A 14,781-nucleotide genomic window follows, 5' to 3' on the forward strand; every position below is an offset into this window, starting at 1 on the left:
GTAACACACACACACACATATTCAACACTACCCTGTAACACACACACACACATATTCAACACTACCCTGTAACACACACACACACATATTCAACACTACCCCTGTAACACACACACACACATATTCAACACTACCCCTGTAACACACACACACACATATTCAACACTACCCTGTAACACACACACACACATATTCAACACTACCCTGTAACACACACACACACATATTCAACACTACCCTGTAACACACACACACACACATATTCAACACTACCCTGTAACACACACACATATTCAACACTACCCTGTAACACACACACACACACATATTCAACACTACCCTGTAACACACACACATATTCAACACTACCCTGTAACACACACACACACACACATATTCAACACTACCCTGTAACACACACACATATTCAACACTACCCCTGTAACACACACACACACATATTCAACACTACCCCTGTAACACACACACACACATATTCAACACTACCCTGTAACACACACACACACATATTCAACACTACCCTGTAACACACACACACACATATTCAACACTACCCCTGTAACACACACACACACATATTCAACACTACCCCTGTAACACACACACACACATATTCAACACTACCCTGTAACACACACACACACATATTCAACACTACCCCTGTAACACACACACACACATATTCAACACTACCCTGTAACACACACACACACATATTCAACACTACCCTGTAACACACACACACACATATTCAACACTACCCTGTAACACACACACACACACATATTCAACACTACCCTGTAACACACACACATATTCAACACTACCCTGTAACACACACACACACACATATTCAACACTACCCTGTAACACACACACATATTCAACACTACCCTGTAACACACACACACACATATTCAACACTACCCTGTAACACACACACATATTCAACACTACCCCTGTAACACACACACACACATATTCAACACTACCCTGTAACACACACACACACACATATTCAACACTACCCTGTAACACACACACATATTCAACACTACCCTGTAACACACACACACACATATTCAACACTACCCTGTAACACACACACATATTCAACACTACCCTGTAACACACACACACACATATTCAACACTACCCTGTAACACACACACATATTCAACACTACCCCTGTAACACACACACACACATATTCAACACTACCCCTGTAACACACACACACACATATTCAACACTACCCTGTAACACACACACACACATATTCAACACTACCCTGTAACACACACACACACATATTCAACACTACCCCTGTAACACACACACACACATATTCAACACTACCCCTGTAACACACACACACACACATATTCAACACTACCCTGTAACACACACACACACATATTCAACACTACCCTGTAACACACACACACACATATTCAACACTACCCTGTAACACACACACACACACATATTCAACACTACCCTGTAACACACACACATATTCAACACTACCCTGTAACACACACACACACACATATTCAACACTACCCTGTAACACACACACATATTCAACACTACCCTGTAACACACACACACACATATTCAACACTACCCTGTAACACACACACATATTCAACACTACCCCTGTAACACACACACATATTCAACACTACCCCTGTAACACACACACACACATATTCAACACTACCCTGTAACACACACACACACATATTCAACACTACCCTGTAACACACACACATATTCAACACTACCCCTGTAACACACACACACACATATTCAACACTACCCCTGTAACACACACACACACATATTCAACACTACCCTGTAACACACACACACACATATTCAACACTACCCTGTAACACACACACACACATATTCAACACTACCCTGTAACACACACACACACATATTCAACACTACCCTGTAACACACACACACACATATTCAACACTACCCTGTAACACACACACACACACATATTCAACACTACCCCTGTAACACACACACATATTCAACACTACCCTGTAACACACACACACACACATATTCAACACTACCCTGTAACACACACACACATATTCAACACTACCCTGTAACACACACACACACATATTCAACACTACCCTGTAACACACACACACATATTCAACACTACCCTGTAACACACACACACACATATTCAACACTACCCTGTAACACACACACACACATATTCAACACTACCCTGTAACACACACACACACATATTCAACACTACCCTGTAACACACACACACACATATTCAACACTACCCTGTAACACACACACACACTATTCAACACTACCCCTGTAACACACACACACACATATTCAACACTACCCTGTAACACACACACACATATTCAACACTACCCCTGTAACACACACACACACATATTCAACACTACCCTGTAACACACACACACACATATTCAACACTACCCTGTAACACACACACACACATATTCAACACTACCCTGTAACACACACACACACATATTCAACACTACCCTGTAACACACACACATATTCAACACTACCCTGTAACACACACACACACACATATTCAACACTACCCTGTAACACACACACACATATTCAACACTACCCTGTAACACACACACACACATATTCAACACTACCCTGTAACACACACACACACACATATTCAACACTACCCTGTAACACACACACATATTCAACACTACCCTGTAACACACACACACACATATTCAACACTACCCTGTAACACACACACATATTCAACACTACCCCTGTAACACACACACACACATATTCAACACTACCCCTGTAACACACACACACACATATTCAACACTACCCTGTAACACACACACACACATATTCAACACTACCCTGTAACACACACACACACATATTCAACACTACCCCTGTAACACACACACACACATATTCAACACTACCCTGTAACACACACACACACATATTCAACACTACCCTGTAACACACACACACACATATTCAACACTACCCCTGTAACACACACACACACATATTCAACACTACCCTGTAACACACACACACACATATTCAACACTACCCTGTAACACACACACACACATATTCAACACTACCCTGTAACACACACACACACATATTCAACACTACCCCTGTAACACACAGACACACATATTCAACACTACCCTGTAACACACACACACATATTCAACACTACCCTGTAACACACACACATACATATTCAACACTACCCTGTAACACACACACACACACATATTCAACACTACCCTGCAACACACACACATACATATTCAACACTACCCCTGTAACACACACACACACATATTCAACACTACCCTGTAACACACACACACACATATTCAACACTACCCTGTAACACACACACACACATATTCAACACTACCCTGTAACACACACACACACATATTCAACACTACCCCTGTAACACACACACACACATATTCAACACTACCCTGTAACACACACACACACATATTCAACACTACCCCTGTAACACACACACACACATATTCAACACTACCCCTGTAACACACACACACACATATTCAACACTACCCCTGTAACACACACACACACATATTCAACACTACCCCTGTAACACACACACACACATATTCAACACTACCCTGTAACACACACACACACATATTCAACACTACCCTGTAACACACACACACACATATTCAACACTACCCTGTAACACACACACACACACATATTCAACACTACCCTGTAACACACACACATATTCAACACTACCCTGTAACACACACACACACACATATTCAACACTACCCTGTAACACACACACACATATTCAACACTACCCTGTAACACACACACACACATATTCAACACTACCCTGTAACACACACACACACACATATTCAACACTACCCTGTAACACACACACACACACATATTCAACACTACCCTGTAACACACACACACACATATTCAACACTACCCTGTAACACACACACATATTCAACACTACCCCTGTAACACACACACACACATATTCAACACTACCCCTGTAACACACACACACACATATTCAACACTACCCCTGTAACACACACACACACATATTCAACACTACCCTGTAACACACACACACACATATTCAACACTACCCCTGTAACACACACACACACATATTCAACACTACCCTGTAACACACACACACACATATTCAACACTACCCTGTAACACACACACACACATATTCAACACTACCCCTGTAACACACACACACACATATTCAACACTACCCTGTAACACACACACACACATATTCAACACTACCCTGTAACACACACACACACATATTCAACACTACCCCTGTAACACACACACACACATATTCAACACTACCCCTGTAACACACAGACACACATATTCAACACTACCCTGTAACACACACACACACATATTCAACACTACCCTGTAACACACACACATACATATTCAACACTACCCTGTAACACACACACACACACATATTCAACACTACCCTGCAACACACACACATACATATTCAACACTACCCCTGTAACACACACACACACATATTCAACACTACCCTGTAACACACACACACACATATTCAACACTACCCTGTAACACACACACACACATATTCAACACTACCCCTGTAACACACACACACACATATTCAACACTACCCCTGTAACACACACACACACATATTCAACACTACCCTGTAACACACACACACACATATTCAACACTACCCCTGTAACACACACACACACATATTCAACACTACCCTGTAACACACACACACACATATTCAACACTACCCCTGTAACACACACACACACATATTCAACACTACCCCTGTAACACACACACACACATATTCAACACTACCCCTGTAACACACACACACACATATTCAACACTACCCTGTAACACACACACACACATATTCAACACTACCCTGTAACACACACACACACACATATTCAACACTACCCTGTAACACACACACACATATTCAACACTACCCTGTAACACACACACACACACATATTCAACACTACCCTGTAACACACACACATATTCAACACTACCCTGTAACACACACACACACATATTCAACACTACCCTGTAACACACACACACACACATATTCAACACTACCCTGTAACACACACACACATATTCAACACTACCCTGTAACACACACACACACATATTCAACACTACCCTGTAACACACACACATATTCAACACTACCCCTGTAACACACACACACACATATTCAACACTACCCCTGTAACACACACACACACATATTCAACACTACCCTGTAACACACACACACACATATTCAACACTACCCTGTAACACACACACACACATATTCAACACTACCCCTGTAACACACACACACACATATTCAACACTACCCCTGTAACACACACACACACATATTCAACACTACCCTGTAACACACACACACACATATTCAACACTACCCCTGTAACACACACACACACATATTCAACACTACCCTGTAACACACACACACACATATTCAACACTACCCTGTAACACACACACACACATATTCAACACTACCCCTGTAACACACACACACACATATTCAACACTACCCCTGTAACACACAGACACACATATTCAACACTACCCTGTAACACACACACACATATTCAACACTACCCTGTAACACACACACATACATATTCAACACTACCCTGTAACACACACACACACACATATTCAACACTACCCTGCAACACACACACATACATATTCAACACTACCCCTGTAACACACACACACACATATTCAACACTACCCTGTAACACACACACACACATATTCAACACTACCCTGTAACACACACACACACATATTCAACACTACCCTGTAACACACACACACACATATTCAACACTACCCCTGTAACACACACACACACATATTCAACACTACCCTGTAACACACACACACACATATTCAACACTACCCTGTAACACACACACACACATATTCAACACTACCCTGTAACACACACACACACATATCAACACTACCCCTGTAACACACACACACACATATTCAACACTACCCCTGTAACACACACACACACATATTCAACACTACCCTGTAACACACACACACATATTCAACACTACCCTGTAACACACACACATACATATTCAACACTACCCTGTAACACACACACACACACATATTCAACACTACCCTGCAACACACACACATACATATTCAACACTACCCCTGTAACACACACACACACATATTCAACACTACCCTGTAACACACACACACACACATATTCAACACTACCCTGTAACACACACACACACATATTCAACACTACCCTGTAACACACACACACAACATATTAAACACAACCCCTGTAACACACACACACATACATATTCAACACTACCCTGTAACACACACACATACATATTCAACACTACCCTGTAACACACACACATACATATTAAACACTACCCTGTAACACACACACATACATATTCAACACTACCCCTGTAACACACACACATACATATTCAACACTACCCCTGTAACACACACACACACATATTAAACACTACCCTGTAACACACACACATACATATTCAACACTACCCTGTAACACACACACATACATATTCAACACTACCCCTGCAACACACACACACACACATATTCAACACTACCCTGTAACACACACACACACATATTCAACACTACCCTGTAACACACACACACATACATATTCAACACTACCCCTGCAACACACACACACACATATTCAACACTACCCTGTAACACACACACATACATATTAAACACTACCCTGTAACACACACACACATACATATTAAACACTACCCTGTAACACACAAACACATATTCAACACTACCCTGTAACACACACACACACATATTCAACACTACCCTGTAACACACACACACATATTCAACACTACCCCTGTAACGCACACACATATTCAACACTACCCTGCAACACACACACACACATATTCAACACTACCCTGTAACACACACACACATATTCAACACTACCCTGTAACACACACACACACATATTCAACACTACCCCTGTAACACACACACACACACACATATTCAACACTACCCCTGTAACACACACACACACATATTCAACACTACCCTGTAACACACACACATATTCAACACTACCCCTGTAACACACACACACACACATATTCAACACTACCCCTGTAACACACACACACACACACACACACACATACATATTCAACACTACCCTGTAACACACACACACACATATTCAACACTACCCCTGTAACACACACACACACATATTCAACACTACCCCTGTAACACACAGACACACATATTCAACACTACCCTGTAACACACACACACATATTCAACACTACCCTGTAACACACACACATACATATTCAACACTACCCTGTAACACACACACACACATATTCAACACTACCCTGTAACACACACACACACACATATTCAACACTACCCTGCAACACACACACATACATATTCAACACTACCCCTGTAACACACACACACATACATATTAAACACTACCCTGTAACACACACACACACACATATTCAACACTACCCTGCAACACACACACATACATATTAAACACTACCCTGTAACACACACACACATACATATTAAACACTACCCTGTAACACACACACACATACATATTCAACACTACCCTGTAACACACACACATACATATTCAACACTACCCTGTAACACACACACATACATATTAAACACTACCCTGTAACACACACACATACATATTCAACACTACCCCTGTAACACACACACATACATATTCAACACTACCCCTGTAACACACACACACACATATTAAACACTACCCTGTAACACACACACATACATATTCAACACTACCCTGTAACACACACACATACATATTCAACACTACCCCTGCAACACACACACACACACATATTCAACACTACCCTGTAACACACACACACACATATTCAACACTACCCTGTAACACACACACATACATATTCAACACTACCCCTGCAACACACACACACACATATTCAACACTACCCTGTAACACACACACATACATATTAAACACTACCCTGTAACACACACACACATACATATTAAACACTACCCTGTAACACACAAACACATATTCAACACTACCCTGTAACACACACACACACATATTCAACACTACCCTGTAACACACACACACATATTCAACACTACCCCTGTAACGCACACACATATTCAACACTACCCTGCAACACACACACACACATATTCAACACTACCCTGTAACACACACACACATATTCAACACTACCCTGTAACACACACACACACATATTCAACACTACCCCTGTAACACACACACACACACACATATTCAACACTACCCCTGTAACACACACACACACATATTCAACACTACCCTGTAACACACACACATATTCAACACTACCCCTGTAACACACACACACACACACATATTCAACACTACCCCTGTAACACACACACACACACACACACACACACATACATATTCAACACTACCCTGTAACACACACACACACACATATTCAACACTACCCTGTAACACACACACACACACATATTCAACACTACCCTGTAACACACACACACACATATTCAACACTACCCTGTAACACACACACACACATATTCAACACTACCCTGTAACACACACACATATTCAACACTACCCTGTAACACACACACACACATATTCAACACTACCCCTGTAACACACACACACACACACATATTCAACACTACCCCTGTAACACACACACACACATATTCAACACTACCCTGTAACACACACACATATTCAACACTACCCCTGTAACACACACACACACACACATATTCAACACTACCCCTGTAACACACACACACACACACACACACACACACACATATTCAACACTACCCTGTAACACACACACACACACATATTCAACACTACCCTGTAACACACACACACACACATATTCAACACTACCCTGTAACACACACACACACATATTCAACACTACCCTGATCACTAACTCTAATACCAGACACCTGTTTGTTGTTATTGTCCTCACCTGTGTTCCTGATCACTGTCCCTATTTAATTACAGACACCTGTTTGTTGTTATTGTCCTCACCTGTGTTCCTGATCACTGTCCCTATTTAATTACAGACACCTGTTTGTTGTTATTGTCCTCACCTGTGTTCCTGATCACTGTCCCTATTTAATTACAGACACCTGTTTGTTGTTATTGTCCTCACCTGTGTTCCTGATCAATGTCCTTATTTAATTACAGACACCTGTTTGTTGTTATTGTCCTCACCTGTGTTCCTGATCACATCTTCACTATTATTCTACAATCTGGAAATAGTGAAAGTAAAGAAATACTCTTGAATGACCAAGTGTTTCCAATCATTTGACAGGTACTGTATTTCCACACACTCACAGAGGCTGGAAAGAGTCGTGAGAAATATATTTCCCAGGAGTCTCTGGCTGTCATCACAACTTCCTTTTTCACGCTATCATCCTGTGTGGCTCCACTCTGGTCCACCTGATGCTCAGCTGTAAGACACACAGCAAGTGATGATGTCATATTTTGTGGTTGCGTTGAAGTACTGTGTTTAGTTTTTTCGACATGTTGTTTATTATTTCTTTGTGGTCTTTTATGTTTTCTTTGAGTGTTTTGTGGTGTTTTGTGTTCATTTATTTATTTCGTACCAAAAAGAGCCTTCATGACTGTCCTCTCCTCCTGACTGATGCGGAGGCTGACCTCTGAGAAGGTGTCATGGACGATCTGTCTGAATAGTAAATCCAACAGCAGAGGAGTGTTGAAGTTGTCTTTAGGATAGAACACCTAGAACACAGAACACAGAACATTTAAAACCTAGAACATAGAATACAGACAACATAGAAAATGTAACCTTGTCCCCAGGTTTTGCGCACAGCAGACATGAGCATAGAACACCTTCAATTCACATAGGCCTTGTGGGAGGATCTTACTAAGAAACATTTTTGTCATTGTTTAATTTTAGCCAATAACAATACTGCGAGGCGGGGTTCCAAATGGAGGCGGGACTCCAGGACCTTAATGTGCTTCTTCTTTGGTCTCATCTGACCACAACGCTTTCACCCAGTTCTCCTCTGAATCATTCAGATGTTCATTGGCAAACTTCAGACGGCCTGTACATGTGCTTTCTTGAGCAGGGGGACCTTGCGGGTGCTGCAGGATTTCAGTCCTTCATGATGTGGTGTGTTACCAATTGTTTTCTTGGTGACTATGGTCCCAGCTGCCTTGAGATCATTGACAAGATCCTCCCATGTAGTTCTGGGCTGATTCCTCACCGTTCTCATGATCGTTGCAACTCCACGAGGTGAGATCTTGCATGGAGCCCCAGACCGAGGGAGATTGACAGTTCTTTTGTGTTTGTCCATTTGCGAATAATCGCAACAACTGCTGTAACCTTCTCATCAAGCTGCTTAGTGATCTTTCTGATAGAGAGGGGATCAAATACTTATTTCACTCATTAAAATTCAAATCAATGTATAACACTATTCAAATAAACCTACCATTAAAATTATAGACTGATCATTTCTTTATCAGTGGGCAAACTTACAAAATCAGCAGGGGATCATATAATTGTTTCCTTCACTGTACCTCCTTCCTGAGGTGGATCTTCCAAGACAAGTTGGTGTAGGTGTATGTGTATATACCTCCTTCCTGAGGTACATTTTCCAGAACATGTTAGTGTAGGTGTATGTGTATATACCTCCTTCCTGAGGTAGATTTTCTAGAGCATGTTAGTGTAGGTGTATGTGTATATACCTCCTTCCTGAGGTAGATTTTCCAGAACATGTTGGTGTAGGTGTATGTGTATATACCTCCTTCCTGAGGTACATTTTCCAGAACATGTTAGTGTAGGTGTATGTGTATATACCTCCTTCCTGAGGTACATTTTCCAGAACATGTTAGTGTAGGTGTATGTGTATATACCTCCTTCCTGAGGTAGATTTTCCAGAACATGTTGGTGTAGGTGTATGTGTATATACCTCCTTCCTGAGGTAGATTTTCCAGAACATGTTGGTGTAGGTGTATGTGTATATACCTCCTTCCTGAGGTAGATCTTCCAAGGCACGTTGGTGTAGGTATAGTGTTCCTCGCTGCTACGTCTGTGGAGCTGGGTCTGGATGGCTGCATCTTCTACTGGCAACTCTCTGGACACTACACACACAAATACAAACATACGTACACATGCACAAGGGAGAACAATTACATTTTGTTAGTCAGGTTTTTCAGTTGTTTTGAAGAGTAGTTTAGTTACTTGTAGTAGTTGGTTCCCTGACCTGTTGGGGGGGTGGGGTTACTGTGGGAGGCAGCTGGGTCAAGTGGGTGGGGTTTGCTTGTCTTTGTGACTTTTGAACCCAGGTCCTCCTTTGGCTTCTGAGGCACCTTATGAGACTTCTTCTGAGGAACAGAGAGAGAGAGAGATAGAGGGGTCATGCCTCAAAAGAAAAGTAACCCAGGAAAAATCTGGCATAGTGAGGAACTGGCCTGGGCTCACAAAACCTCCATTTTATGTTTTGTAGTTATTAGAGGTTGGAAGTGTTTCAACCCTGTTTCCAAAAATGTTGAAAAGCTGCGTAAAAAATTTTAGGAAATGAGGAGTGGCTGCCCTATTCAAAAATAAATTCTGGTGCAAAGAAAATACACTAGATAATTTTATTTATTTGGAATACCTCTGTTTTACATTGAAGGGTACCTCCAAAAGTTTGTTTTTAATCATACAAATTTTATTGATGGGTTTGCTGAACTACTGTGTTATATTAGTTGATTATAACTTGTTTATTATTACAGGGAATTTTAACATGCACATAGATAATAGTACAGACAATAATGTCAAATAACTTTTTGCACTACTTGACACTTTTGATCTCACTCAACATGTAAAAGAGCGCACACATACTCAAGGCCACATTCTAGATCTGGTTATCTCTAAAGGTCTGGATATTTCTTCTATCATGGTTAAAGACTTGGCCCTGTCTGATCATTTCTGTGTCTTTTTTTAATGGAACAGAGTTCCAGTAAACTCTGTTTCTGTTAAGAAAAGGTACATTAATGAGAGTACCAATGCTCAGTTTATGGAAGCCATAGCTATCTCTCCAAAGATAAGTGCTGAGTCAGTTGATGTACTCCTGGATAATATTAATGCCAAAATATTGAATGTCATGGATCGTGTTGCACCGGTAAAGGTAAAGAAAACTATGAGCAAACAGAAAACACCATGGAGAACCACCATGATGGTAAGAACACTGAAAAGAGAATGTAGGAAAACGGAGCGTAAGTGGAGGAAAACTAAACTTCCAATCCACTATGAAATCTATAAACAAAACCTTGGTAGCTTCAACAATGAGTTACACAGGGCCAGACAGCAACATTTATCGGGAATGATCAACAAGAATATCAACAATACCCCCACTCTATTTGTCATGGTCGACAAGCTTACAAACCCAGTAAAGCAGATAGCATCAGAACTCATGTCCACTGTGAAATGTAATGAATATGTGTGATTCTATAGTGAAAAAATTATAAGTATTAGACGGAACATCAGAACTACACAGTCTAACAAGGACTCTGTACCGTCACCACGACCACCAAGACAACATGGTTATCTGATGGCATTTTAATACAATTGATCAAAAATCCCTAGAAGAAACAGTTCGACATCTTAAAGCTTCCACTTGCTGTCTCGACACACTGCCATCAGACCTTTTTTAACAATGGACCTACAGCAAATAATTAATAGGTCTCTGCAATCAGGCATTTTCCCAACGTCTCTAAAAACAGCTGCCATTAAGCCTTTATTAAAAAAGAGAACACTGGATGCATCTATAATGAACAACCATAGACCTCTATCAAATATACCTTTTATAGCCAAGATCATTGAGACGGTTGTCTTCAATCAATTCAGCAGTTTTGTGAGTTGATTGAACTAACAACTATTAGTAAAGAGCTGGATTCTCGGGCCCTTAAAACCAGGGATCAAGTACTTAATCTTGGTGTTCTGATAGACTCAGACCTCACATTTAACAGTCCTATCAAAGCAGTCACCCAAATAGCATTCTGCCATCTTGGAAATATAGCAAGAATTAAGGGCCTGGTGTCCCAAAAAGACCAATAGAAGCTCATCCATGATTTTAGTAGGGTTGACTACTGTAATGGCCTCTTAACTGGACTCCCCAAAAAGACTGTAAAACAGCTGCAGCTCATTCAGAATGCTGCTGCTAGAATGTTAACCAGGACCAAGAGAACCGAGCACATCACTCCGGTTCTTAAATATTTGCATTGGCTTCCAGTCAGTTACAGAATAGATTTGAAAGTGGTGCTTTTAGTTAATAAATCTCTGAATTGTTTAGGCCCTGAATACATTTCTGATATGTTTGAAGAATATAAACCGAGCAGGGCTCTTAGATCCATGAACACAGGTCAGCTAGTAGAGCCCAGAGTCCAAACTAAATATGGAGAAGCTTCGTTTAGCAGTTATGCTGTACACAACTGGAATAAACTACCAGAAGATCTTAGATGTGCACCAAATGTATAAACTTTTTTAATCCAGGTTAAAAACACTTCTCTTCTCACATGCCTATGACTGAGCTCTTAAACTCACTTCAACTTAACCACACTGTTTAGTCTTACAGGTTTTATAGTTTCCTATGTTTTTATCACTATATATTTTTTATTTTGCTATATATTTGTGTAAATGTAACAATCTTCTGGACGGATAATGCAAGTTCTTGTGCTGCTGTTTAGACATCGATGCTGGGTTTTATCTAACAAAAGGACTGATGAGTTTACCCAAGTGCTGGAGTGTGAGGATTGAGATACCAGGGTGGTTCAGTAAACAGTTATGGTAACTGTAATTCATTGAGGATTAATAAAATGCATGTACAGACATGGCCTAAATATGCCCCTGGAGAGAGCCAAGTAAGACATTGATGCAATGATTATCTCACAAAAGGACTGACGGGTTCATCCTAGCATTGGAATGTGAGGATTGAGATACCGGGGTGTTGAAGTTTATGCAGTCCCCCTGGAGACAGCTGAGCTAGAGAGATACTGGGGTGTTGAAGTTAATGCAGTCCCCCTGGAGACAGCTGAGCTAGAAAGGTACTGGGGTGTTGAGGTTTATGCAGTCCCCCTGGAAACAGCTGAGCTAGAGAGATACTGGGGTGTTGAAGTTAATGCAGTCCCCCTGGAGACAGCTGAGCTAGAAAGGTACTGGGGTGTTGAGGTTTATGCAGTCCCCCTGGAAACAGCTGAGATAGAGAACTGTAACAATCTGACTGTTTTAATTGCATTGATTTGGTATTTTTATTAAAGCACATTGAATTGCTTCTATGTATGAATCGTGCTTTATTAATGAACTTGCTTGCTTGCTAAAATGTATCTCTTCTTTTTTTTATCAATCCACACAGCGTTTGGGAACTGAGGAGACCAGTTGCTGTAGT

At 40.9% G+C, this 14,781-nt stretch overlaps 1 protein-coding gene across 1 annotated transcript in view; it reads right to left on the reverse strand.

The window, feature by feature from the left end:
• myo15aa (myosin XVAa) overlaps positions 1-14,781 on the reverse strand; it is a 144,575-nt gene that overhangs the window by 24,704 nt on the left and 105,090 nt on the right. The window contains exons 43-46 of the mRNA XM_034295162.1: positions 11,620-11,740; positions 11,382-11,497; positions 9,997-10,132; positions 9,725-9,840 (exon numbers count right to left, since the gene is read on the reverse strand). Coding sequence (XP_034151053.1) covers positions 9,725-9,840; positions 9,997-10,132; positions 11,382-11,497; positions 11,620-11,740 — 489 coding nt within the window. The remainder of the gene's footprint in view (positions 1-9,724; positions 9,841-9,996; positions 10,133-11,381; positions 11,498-11,619; positions 11,741-14,781) is intronic.

The sequence above is a fragment of the Esox lucius genome, chromosome 11 (assembly GCF_011004845.1).
Source record: "Esox lucius isolate fEsoLuc1 chromosome 11, fEsoLuc1.pri, whole genome shotgun sequence".
Taxonomy (NCBI): domain Eukaryota; kingdom Metazoa; phylum Chordata; class Actinopteri; order Esociformes; family Esocidae; genus Esox; species Esox lucius.